This window comes from Simochromis diagramma, unplaced genomic scaffold, assembly GCF_900408965.1.
Source record: "Simochromis diagramma unplaced genomic scaffold, fSimDia1.1 OVJJ01000603.1, whole genome shotgun sequence".
Classification (NCBI taxonomy): domain Eukaryota; kingdom Metazoa; phylum Chordata; class Actinopteri; order Cichliformes; family Cichlidae; genus Simochromis; species Simochromis diagramma.
In genome coordinates, this window is record NW_024387414.1 from 23,151,102 (window position 1) to 23,163,136 (window position 12,035).

At 42.1% G+C, this 12,035-nt stretch overlaps 1 protein-coding gene across 2 annotated transcripts in view; it reads left to right on the forward strand.

Moving 5' to 3' along the window:
- The first annotated feature begins 5,385 nt into the window (after positions 1 to 5,385).
- rasa3 (RAS p21 protein activator 3) overlaps positions 5,386 to 12,035 on the forward strand; it is a 40,226-nt gene continuing 33,576 nt past the window's right edge. For both annotated transcript variants that reach the window (XM_040012159.1, XM_040012160.1), the window contains exon 1: positions 5,386 to 5,619. In XM_040012159.1, the coding sequence (XP_039868093.1) occupies positions 5,565 to 5,619 (55 nt within the window). In that variant the 5' untranslated portion in view covers positions 5,386 to 5,564. The remainder of the gene's footprint in view (positions 5,620 to 12,035) is intronic.

Consider the following 12,035-nt stretch of genomic DNA (forward strand, 5'->3'; position numbering starts at 1 on the left):
TCACTAGAGCCTGCGGGAACACCGGACTCCGGGCAAATCGTTTTCAAACGCACCACCGTCTTTCACTACTCAGGGTAACCCCTTAGCAGTCGGACGTACCGCCCACGGTACGTCCGACTCCTAACCCTTTTAGGCAAAATTTGTAGGACTGCTAAGGGGTTAAACATGATATATAAGTCACTTGGATAACTTTAAAATGTTATTGTTTTTCTTTTTTTTAGTATTTTATTTGTTCCTGAGTAAATCGGTTTGGCTGAGATTAAAGAGATGCTCGAATATCCTCTGGTGTCCTGTTATATTTTAGATAGCAAGGAGCAGACAGCTGAGTTTATTAAACTCCACCGAAACAATCTGCAAATTTCATTAAAATTTAATAAACTATCATCTTGTCTTTATTTTTAGTTAGCACATATCTTAAACACAAGCTGTAAGCTAATGATAGTTATATAAGAGCAGACGCATGCTGGTGCAATAATCTGTACGTTTTACGTCCAATGGATGCATGATCTGATTAGTCGACTAATCGCAAAAATAATCGGTGACTAGTCGACTATCAAAATAATCGTTTGTGGCAGCCCTATACAGGACTAACACAGAGAGAAAGACGAACACACCCACAACTACACTTGTGATGGTCTTGGAATAACTAGTTAAGCATGCATATTTTTTGGAGAAATCCAAATCTTTCCACACATACACCTATGTCCTCCTGGAGAGGTATTACAAAGTAATTGGAAAATAAAGCCTTCAAATTATGTAGGAAAGTAAAAACTACTGCCATCTAAATCTACTCAAATAAATTCTAAGTAGCTTAAAATTAAAATACTCAAGTACAAATTGACTCCAGTGTGTGTGTGTGTGTGTAATTTCTAATCTTGATGAGGGTTTAACATGCTAACAGGCTGATGAGACATGTAGCCTTATTAGATTTTGAGCTGTTCTAAAGTAGTCACAGTTAATCCCAGCACACCGGCCAGGAGCAGAAACACTGCAGCTAAATGTTCCTATTCCTGCTGCAGACACTGTCCGACTGTTCTTCAGCCCCACATCTCCGCTGGGCTGGGCTGCTGGGTTTATAGAGCAGCGCGGGCCAGCGCCGTTCTATTTTGAGGAATGTGGTTAAAGTGATCTCAGGGGCGTGGCCCAGTAGGCTCAAGCGTGGGCCGATGATGTGTCTTTCACCTGAATGGATCCATCTGTTATATTTAAACTTGACGTCAGAGTCAACAAGAAAAACAAGGACCAGTCTGCGATCATCTTTAACTTTCACCCAACCTGTATTTAACGTTTAAGGACTACACGCTGAATAAAATGCTTTAGGAAACAGCCCTGGAGGCAAAAATGTGAACGTAATCCATGTCAGCTAAATGTCTCCAGTCGTCAAGGCTATGTTTTACATTATGTTTTGATAGACTTTGGTGATGATTCAGATCAGCTGATGGCATTTTATTCATGTATGTACAGATTTTAAACAATGCTGTGTATGAGGACTCTATGCACTGTGACTGGGACATTTTTCTTTCATCATTTATGGTCTTTCTCTTTTTTATATTTATTACAAATATTTTATATTATATTTGTAATGTAAAGACCCTACAATAATACAGAGAAAAACCCCAAAATAAAAAAAAAATTACTTTAAGCATGCACTTGGCGACAGTGGGAATGAAAATCTCCCCTTTAACAGGACAAAACCTCCAGCAGAAGAAGACTCATGGAGGAGCAGTCATCTGCTGTGACTGGTTGGGGGTGAGGGGAGAGAGACAGGACAAAAAGAAATCCATGACTTAATCCATATTTAACTGCATGAAACACTGCGGTGCACTCAGTTCAGGCTCTGAAAGCCAAAATGATATTTGAGGACTTACTCTGTATAAAGCTTAAACTGTTATTATGCGTACATGTGACTGATTTTAAAGCATAATACCATAGATATGCAGCATGTGCTGTCATTAAAAGTTAATCCGCGGTCCTTTACTGCTTATAGAAATGATCATTTTGCTGTTTTTAGTAGTAAAAAATCAGGAGAGATTCATTATTGGCTCCTGCTGCTCTATGCAGAGCTGACGCTCATAGACGATGGGTTAACAACTGAGAAAGGGGGACAGATCAGAGCCGGATGTGCATGAGTGCACATGGGCAACCTAGATTTGCTCTGGTCTTATTTTTAAATCATTCACATTTCCCATTCACAGTTAATTACAATTCTACCCACCCTTATGGTGTTGCACAAATGTATGAGGAGTGATTAATGCCTACAGAAGGTGAAGAGGCAGTGCAGTTTTCTGCAGGGAATTTGTGTACACAAATGTTGTGTATCATACTTGGCTTTAAGTTTTGAGGAGGCGAGGTGAGATGGTTTACATATATGCAGAGGAGGGATAGTTGATATACTGCACAAAGGATGTTGAAGATGGAGCTGCCAGGCAGGAGGAAAAGAGAAAGACCTCAGCGTAGGTTCATGGATGTTGTGATGGGGGACATTTAGAGGGCTCGTCTGGCAGAGGAGGATGTAAGGTATAGAGTTAGATGCAGGAAGATGAAATGCTGTGGTGACCCCTAAAGGGTGCTGCTGGGGAATAGCTGCAATCACAGCCTTGTAAGCTGGAAGAAGTGGTGAAGAGGCCTCTGTTAACACAGAGCACCATCCCCAGGCCCGAAGTAAATGTGGTTATCCCAGCTGAAAATTTGTGAAAAGCTGAAAAGGCACATCAATAATGTTGCAGGCCAACCTCTGCCTAAACCTTTGGTAAGCCCTTATGTGTCAGGAGTATCAGAACACATGAAACACGCTACTCCAAGAATCAGTCCACTGATCGGATCGGGTGTACGCTGTTAGGTGCCGGGAGAATTGCTGTGAATTACACATCAGATGTCACGGGACTCTGCAGTTTGTTTACACATTAGGGCCAGTGGCCACTCCTTCAGTGATAAGGATGTGCCTGGACAGGAAGGAGAAGTAGCCATGCTATCAGCATTCAGGTAATCAACATTTAGAGTTTGGGGAATTTGGATTAGGGGGAAATATTGTTGGGTTTTTAGCTGCTCCAGGAAGGAATGTGAAATTAAAGGAAGTTCTGAAATGGGGAAAATAAAAAATAAAAACTATGAATTGCAAAGCATGTGTAAAAATGTTTATTTGTCACTCCTGTGTTTGTAAACCCGCAGAAAGTTTTTATGGTTTTCAATAAATTATGTGTCAGATTGATACGAGGAACAATAAATTTGCCAGATTTCTTGAATAAAAGCATTAAAAAGGAGCTCTGATTTGATCTGGAAAGCAAGGAGGTCATTTATGTGAAAATATATCTTTCGCCATCTTACAATGCTGTGTTTGCAGCCATTCCCCAGCTCTCGCTGAATGGTACCAATGATCGGTGGTCATGGCGATCTGCATATTAACAATCATGAAACTGAGTCATTGTTAGGCAACGGTGCTAGTTTCTGTTATTGTGTAACCTCCTCACACTGAAGAAGTCACTCGGATGAGTGATGAATTGATAACATCCAGACCAGAACACTGAAAACATACGTTTACCTTTGTAAGCCTCTGGATGATTTACATTTACATTAGCATTAAAGAACAAGGCACTCTGAGCTTTGATGGGATTAGGAAAATCTCTCTCCCTAGTTATTGAGTTAAATTTGGGAAGCACACAGAGTGTTTGCAGCCTCTACTATACTTTCAGTTAATATTCTCTCAAAAAAATTATATAAGTGAGGAATAACACGCCATGTTATTATTAAACTAGTAAACAAATATGCTTTCCTGCATTTGCGCAACGTTCCTAAGATTTAAAAAAAATCTTCTCTGAGTGATGCTGAACAACTAGTTCATGCATTTATTACTTTTAGGTTGAACAATTTTAATTCATTATTATCTGGTTTCCCTAAAAACTCCCTGAAAAACCCTTCAGCTGATCCAAATTCCTCAAGCAAGAATACTGACAGGGATAAGGAGAGCATATTGCTCCCTTTTTGGCTTCTCCTCACACAGAAGGTCTTGAATAATCAGGCCCGATTAGGGCTCTTCGCTCTGACACTGCAGGGTTACTTTTGGTTTGTAGAGTATTTAAAGTAGAATGGGAGGCAGAGCCTTCAGCTTTCAGGCCCCTATTCTGTGAAATCAGCTCCCAATTTGGCTTCGGGAGAAAGACACCTTTTCTACTTTTAAGATTAGGACTAACTGTTCCTTTTTGATAAAGAATATAGTTATAGCTGAATCAGGTGACCCTGAATTCCCCTTGTAGTTACACTGGCCTAGGCTTTTGGGGGCTTTTGGAGTGGTTCTTCTTCTTCACTTTTTACTCTCTGTGTGTTTATACACCACTTTGCATTTAATTATTAGTTATTATTAATCTCTGGCTCTCCTCCACAGTGTGTTGTTTCTGGCTGCCCCTCGCTGAGCCTCAGTCTGCCAGAGGTTTGTTAGGACCGTGTCTTGGAAATCAGCCACAATACTTCCTGTAACATCGCCTTAAATCTTGTTGAATTCAGTTGTGAGAATCCACAAAGAGCAGCTCTTTACAGCCCATACACAAAATGTACTGAGGCTCACAATACAAATTACTAAGTTGTTTCTGAGTGGTTCTTTTCCCCAAGCCACACCGCTACAACCTACATGCCAAGTCACACTTCAACCACTGACGATATTCATCTTCCTGTTTAGGTGTGGCGACACCGCTTGCAGCACAGACAGCAACAAACAGAGTTAGTTTTGTTTTGCTCTTTTATTCCCTTTGTTTTTTCTTCTTTGCGTGTTCCACATAAAATATATCCAAGAACTCATTAGAATTAGAATTTAAGTTGAAATAAAGCTTATATTCCCTTGCATTAATTTATTTGTATTGCTCTATGGATATGACAAAAATAGCGTCCAGAGGAGCCGCTTGTTTCTTTCATACTTTTAGTACATTTTAAAGCCTGTACCTTTTCACTTTTACTTGAGTAAAGAAGTGGAATCAGCACTTCAGTTTTCACCATACTCACCATACTTTTACTTGAGTGAATACAATATGAAAAATAATTTAAAATCACAGCTCATGCCCTCAGATGGTGTCATCTGTGGGCAACTGCTGAAATGTAAACATGATAAATGTAATAATAATAAATAAAAGTCTTTGGGACACGTGAGATTAACTTGATGCAAGGCAATGTGATATTTTCCCTTTAAGACCTTATTCCAAAGAAGGAATATGTCCGATTCAAATTTATTGTTAATATTATTTTACATGTAAAATTTAAAGCTTTTGTTTACAGCAGTTTTCCTGGTGAAACCGCTTCCGCTGCGCTTACATCGCCCGGCACTGTTCACCCAGCATATACTAGTGGGAGGAGCCGTATAAACCACACCCCCTCTAGCGCGGCTGCTGCTGCTGCTGTTGGTCTGAGGTTGAGTCCGCTTGTTAGAGCTGAGCCAGCCAGCAGCCGGAGCGCGATCGCCGTCTGGGGAGCATAGATGTGCACAACCCCTGGAATATCCGTGCGCTGGAGAGGCCAGAACCGACCACCGTGGAGGACCGTCTTCATTTAGTCGTCATAAAGGAAAGTGCCACGGCGAAAGCATGGCGGTAGAAGAGGAAGGTCTCCGGGTTTTCCAGAGCGTTAAAATAAAAATAGGTAAGAGAAAAAAAATCCCTACCCCCAGCCTGAGCGCCTCAATGGATGGCCCCGCATTCACGGGTGAAGCAGGCAGTCAGTGAGGGGCTGGAGGCTGGAGGGACTCGGTTCTGTGTTGTTCAGCCTGGTATTGTAATTCAAATCACACGCTTTTTCCTCCCAGCGCACAGACTAATTACAAAAATGAAAATGTTAAGGGGGGGAAATTTCCAGAGATCCAAAGCTTTGGGGGATATTGTGGGAATTTGGCAGCTGGCATTTGGACCCAGATCATGTGCGTTTGATAGAAGTCTCCACATGCGGACTTGAACCGATTAGAAGCAAGCTGTGTGGCTGCACACCAAACATCCGGCTGTTTTTATTATTATTATTGTTATTATTAATAATAGTATTATGTATCTCAGATAAAGTAAGCCTTGATTTCGCCTAAGCTGCAGCCGGCCAGTCATGTTGTTGCACCCCTCCTCCCCTTATCCCTGCTTTCTCTGCACTCGCCCCCTTCCAAAAAGCTTTATGCATGACTGTCTAGCTATTGATTGTTAGCCCAGATTTCTATATTTAGAATTGTAGCTAGTCTCCAGTGGGTAACCCCGGTTTCTAGGAGGTATGTGGTGCATGCATATCTTGTGAATGGAGCCATGAGGACTCGTGCAGTGAGTGCTTTATTGAAGAAGACAGTATCCTAATGTAATTGTCTAACTGTAATATAGTAGTAACTGCATGTAAGCCCGCATATATCAAGCGCAAGAATTGGTAATACCGGCTATAACAACAGTCCTGCTTTCATTTTTATTACTCTTTAATTGTTTGTGCAAAACAGTCTTATATGTGTACTCGCTCTTTTTTTTGTTTGTTAATGAATCTGTGGGACTGTTGCTAACTTTGGAAAATACTTAACAATAAACTGGATTTGCAAAGCAAGTTTTGAATACACGTTTCAGGTGTCATCAGAGGGAACACTGTGACGTTTGTTTTGCGAGGGGAAGTGGTCCAAAATGCCGCAGCAGTCTGACCTGTTTGACAGCATGTTCACATGTTTGCCTTTTTAACATCAAACCACAGGGAGCAGACAATCATTTCCTCTGTGTGCTCTAACTGTTATCACGGGTCCTTTTCACTGACATCTGGCACCCAGTTCATCCCGTCTGTGCTGTCCACTTTGTTTTGACTCCAAACATGCAACAGAAGGGATGAACAGGGATGAAGGAGGTGTGGGGTGGATAAAAATTTACAATAAACACACATAAAAACTGTGTGCCAGCCAGTATTTCTGGGCACAAAACTCTCCGGTTGTCAGCTTCTCAGTTGAAGTTAGGCTTTGTTTCCAAGCTTCCAACCTCCAGGTGAGTTCCCAGGAGAAAGTTGGAGAAAGAACCTGAGTCAAGTTTATGAAGTACTCCCAGTGAGATACTATGCTCAGATTCAAGGGAGAGTTGGAATATTTAAATTACTATGGTCTCATTAGTTTGCTGCACTTTCTGAATGAGTGTTCAGCCGGCCAGCAACTTTGAGTTCCTGTTCAGGAAAACCGAATGACTGGAGCAACTCTTCCCGTCACAGATGTGTTTCCTAGATATACGTCTGCTTACAGCTCATGCAAGAAAAGAAAGAAGTGGAGGACTCATATCCTTTAATTCAAGAAAAGAAAACTGTTACCAGTTAGAGTCCAGACCTGAATGTACCTTCAGTATTGAAAATAAATGCAGACACAGGACCGCTGTGAGTGTCATACACAAACATGTTGTATTTTATTACTGAAGAACTACTTAGGCATTAATATTAATGTGTAGTCAGCATTTCACTGTTAGTTGGTTTCATAAAAGCCAGTATAATATGAGCTTTCTTTTAGACATACCGATATTTGGCGATTTAAAAATCCGATATCCTGATATATCGGCCGATATTTTTCTTTATTTTTCAGACACAAAGCAAAAACAGATTCTCCTTGATTTTGTTATGTATAGTTATTTGTTTAAATATTTAAACTTTGCCTGACTCTCCTCAGATCAGCTGGTTGTTGTTTGTAGCATTCCAAAGTCAATTGTTCCTAACAGGGAAGTTGCAGAGCTCCCCCTGGTGGACAAACCATGCTGTCACTGGTAACATAGTCGAAGGGTGTTTCTCCTGGCTATTTTTTTTTTAAACTTTTGTAAATGTTAGCACTACTGCATAGACAAATATCGGATGATATTGATACACACTCGCTACACTCAAGGGTTTTTGACTGTTTGTTGGACATCTTGTTGGACTGGAAGTTACTGGATTTTTTTTTTTTACTGTTTTTCTGAAATATAATGTGTTTATTATGGATTTACATGTGCTGAGGTCCATTTACCCATGCCTTTTTATATACCAAACTGCTCTCTAAACCTTAATTGAGAAAATAAAGCAGAAACTAACACATAAAAATAATATTAGTTGGAAGTTGTATTACATCGGCTTGCAAAATGTATTCCATCGGAGGTGTAACGTGTATGTAATCTAAAGTGGAGCTGTGTTACCCTGTAAACTTTTGCCAGTGAGGCATGATTACTGACACTCATGAGAAACATTTACTGTGCGTTTTCATCACTTCCGAGCACTGACCCAATGTTTCCTTCGTCCTTTTTCTTCTGTGTCATCAAACAGTGATGACAGTGGAGTTTATACTGTGTTGTTGCCTAGCAGCAGTCATACTTGCCATCAGTACGATTCCCATGGCGCTCTGCTCCCAGTAATGTCTGTGTAACGCTTGCATCACATTGTTTTCATCAAAGTCTTCTCCTTTGGTGTGAGAAGACATTTTGCTGATGACTCAGAGCTGAAAATTTGCCACATAGTTGAAGACCAGAGGCAGCGGGGGAGAAAGAAGGACTTATTATTGTAACGCTGTTCCAGGTGATGACTCGTCTCAGTTTCCTGGAGGAACACGCGAATGTCGGAAACTGAACGGGCTACTGGGCCCGAGTCCGTACTGTCTGGGGAAAGGCAGGAAATAGGAAGCTGCCCCCAAATGTCTTCCTGATTGGCTGGACTAGACTACAAAAGAATTGTGTTTTTTCCTGCATGGCAACAAGCTAATACAAAGCAGATGTAGTGAGATGCAGGGAGAAAGGGACAGAGGTGGTGTCTCACGTACAGGAGCAGGCTGCGCTCCGTCTGTCGGCGGCTGTGTCTGTGTCGGCGCTCGGAGAGATGGGAACTCTCAGTGGCACAGCTGGAGTTGGGACTTTGCACTAATTAACAACAACATATGTGCATTTGGCCTCTCTGTTGCTGCTAGGAACATAATCTGACAAACACTGTGCAAAACACACGGAAACAATATCTGGGCTCAAATTACTGCGCACGCCTTTGAAGAAATATATAAGAATATAAACTTAAACCTTGCTGCGGGCATGTTAAGACATTACATGCTTGAACCCACAAAACTTAAAGGTCACTTGTATAGTTTTTAAACACTAGTGGCGCTCTAGAGCAGTGGGGTTTTGTTTATTTTCCTTTTTTTGATTTCTTCCATGCGTCATGACCCAGAAACAAAGACGTTAACATGCAGGTAGCGCACGTCAGGCTGAATGAACGTAAGAATGCACAAAAGCCGCGAAGAAGTAAACTTACTGCCTCCAAAGATGGAAGTGAACCGCAGTATGAAATATTGAAAATGTATTTTAAGAAAGAAATGCACTCCATGGGTCAGTTAGACCTTGAAGTTGTTGAGGCTCAGGCATGACGTCCTCTTGTTTGTTTGTACTTTTGCCTTGTTTTTACACAGTGCAATTGGACCGACCTACCGATTTGACTCATTTGGAAGTTTGCATTCCTGCGTACACCTCTGACAGCTTCATCAGGGAAAGTTATCACCATAGCCAATAACAATTTACAATCTACACAATAAGTAAAGCGTTGGAAGAAGCTTGTGCAAAAATACTCTGTAAGAAAATATGGAATAACAATCCTTAAAAGAGTGACAGTAGATTTTTTGTGGCCTTTTTTTGAGCACTGCCAAAATTCTCCCTGAATGTGTGTTTTACAGGAACCTGCCGTGTAAGATGCAACAACACGCTGACATTCAGTAAGCTTTTAATAATGAAAATGGAGTTACCTACAAAGGACAAACAGAAAAAATGGGACCGGGAGTCCCGGCTCAAGCAAACAAAAATGGAAGAAACCCGTGAAGTGACACACAATAGGTCCCCTAAACAAACAAAACTGAAAACAGTAGTGCTGGTAACTCCCAACTCAACCTATAGCTGACAAACAAAGCTGTAAAAGCAGCAGAAAAAAACCAGCTGATGGAGGTGAGGTGGAAGGAACGAACGCCCGAAATGCCAGTTGGCAACGTTTTTATTAGTCGGCGAGCCTTCAGCAGCCAATCGGCGCTAAGAATAAATCAAACAGTTGAGAGAGCAGGTTAACTAGAGTGATGATAAAAACACAACAAGATGATTACTCGACCACCACGCCGGGGTCGTGCGTAACAGTCATTAACGGTTATGTGGAGCTGGTTCCCATCACCTAATAAATATCTGTCTCCTCAGCTGTTCAGTGCTTCCTGTACTCATCAGCTAATACTAATTTGCATGCATATCAGTGCTGGGTGGGTTATGGGGTGTATAGAATTAGCTGAAACCACCAAGACGTTGCTAATAGCACTGAACCAAAACACAAAAATGCTTCTTGGGGGTTACAGTAAGTATTTAGGTCACATACAGGATGCATGGTTTGCAAATGCACCCACTTTACAGCCCACTTTAATCTTAAGTAGGCTGAACCAGGGAACCTCCCCTTTCTGTCACTGTACAGTTTATCTGCATATTTAATCCCTTTTCCCTTATAATTAATAAGTAGTATGGCCATGGGAGAGGTCTTTATCAGTCGGAGAAGCTGTAAAAGTGTAAAAGCTTTTCCCTCCTTTACATTTTCCAAAGCAGTCCAGCAGCCTGGAATGGAGTCTTTTCCGGGCTGATTCTGGCCCCCGGGCCTTACGTTTGACATCCCTGGTTTAAACCCTTTCACGGTGCAGTCATTGGCTGATTGTGTCATAGTGCAAGTCACCGGTTTGGTCTGGAATCGGTTCTCCGCATAAGCTGCGCACCCTGAACTGTTTTCATAGGCTTCATGTTGGTTGGCACAGCACTGTTGTGTTACTGCTTAATGGCGCCGTAACAATACAAGTGTGATTTTTGGAAGAAGTGGGAAAAAAAAACACATAGTGAAAGAAACTGCACAGAGTCTGGAGGAGAAAAAGCGGTGGCGGTCCAGGAAACAGGAGTGCGCGGCTGACTTCAAGAGGCTCAGGCTGGGAGGGAGAATTTGGTTGGGAGTGACAGAGCGTCCCTCCCCTCCCTTCGCTTTGCCTTTCTCTTGATAGGTGGCCAACAGAGTTTCCCAAACTTCATTCTGTCCAGACTGAATAGGAGATGCGGAGTGACGGGTGGCTGCGTGAGAAAGGGAGGGGTCAGAAACAGTTCATGTGCGTGCAGCGTTGAAATCTGATTTAGTTTAATGGAAGTAACAAGATCAGTTTGGTGCTGTTATTACATGATATTCATCTACAGTAGATGCTTAATACACTGCATAAGCACAGTCCACGATTTTGTCCTAGAAGGCGAGGTGTGTTGGAAAAAAGTTTGCTGCTGTAAACGTGTGTGTTGACCTGTTCAGATGCAGACAGTGTAGGTGGCTTTAAGCTGGTGGAATAATCCGGTTTGTAATGTGTCCTCCATGGGAAAACAGAACGGGGAATAATGTGGAAGCATTGCCGTAGGCCCCGCATGCAGGGTCAGCACGGGTAAATAGAGGTCTGGAGAGCACGGCTCCTCCCGCGTGTCCTTCAGATGGAACTGGAAGATGTCTACCAGCTAGCAGTGACTTAAGCGTGAAAGCGTTTAGTGGACAGAGAAACTCCCGTGTCACAGAGTGTCCTCTTGTCACGACTTTCGTGTGAAGTTGAACTTGTGTGGCAGGCGTCTGCACACACGCTGATTAAATCTGGTTTTGCAACAGCGTTTTCCTCCTCTGGCAACACCGGCAATGTCAACTTGCCACATGCGGGGACGTACACCCAACTCGCTCTCCCTTCCTGTGCTTGCAAAAGATAACGTATCTTTGTGTTTGCCAAGCCTGTTTGTGAGTCTGCGTGTGTGGAAAAATAACGGGTGAGAGGGTAAGAGCTCGTTTTACACCGTTTAATTGCTTTTTTTCTAGAAGTCATAAAAACAAACACAGAGATTTCTAAGAATTATGTGAACGGATAAAAAGCCTGGAGGCAGAGTTGAGGTTAAACTGACCAGAACGTAAAGGAAATAAAGAGCAGTGAAAGCAGCTCTCTGCAGCAGCTACACGCTGACGTGACACCGAATGAACGCACCAGGTCTCTGATCGGAGCTTAATTTAAGCCTAACTGTCCCTGCACAGTTGTGTGTGTGTGTGCATGT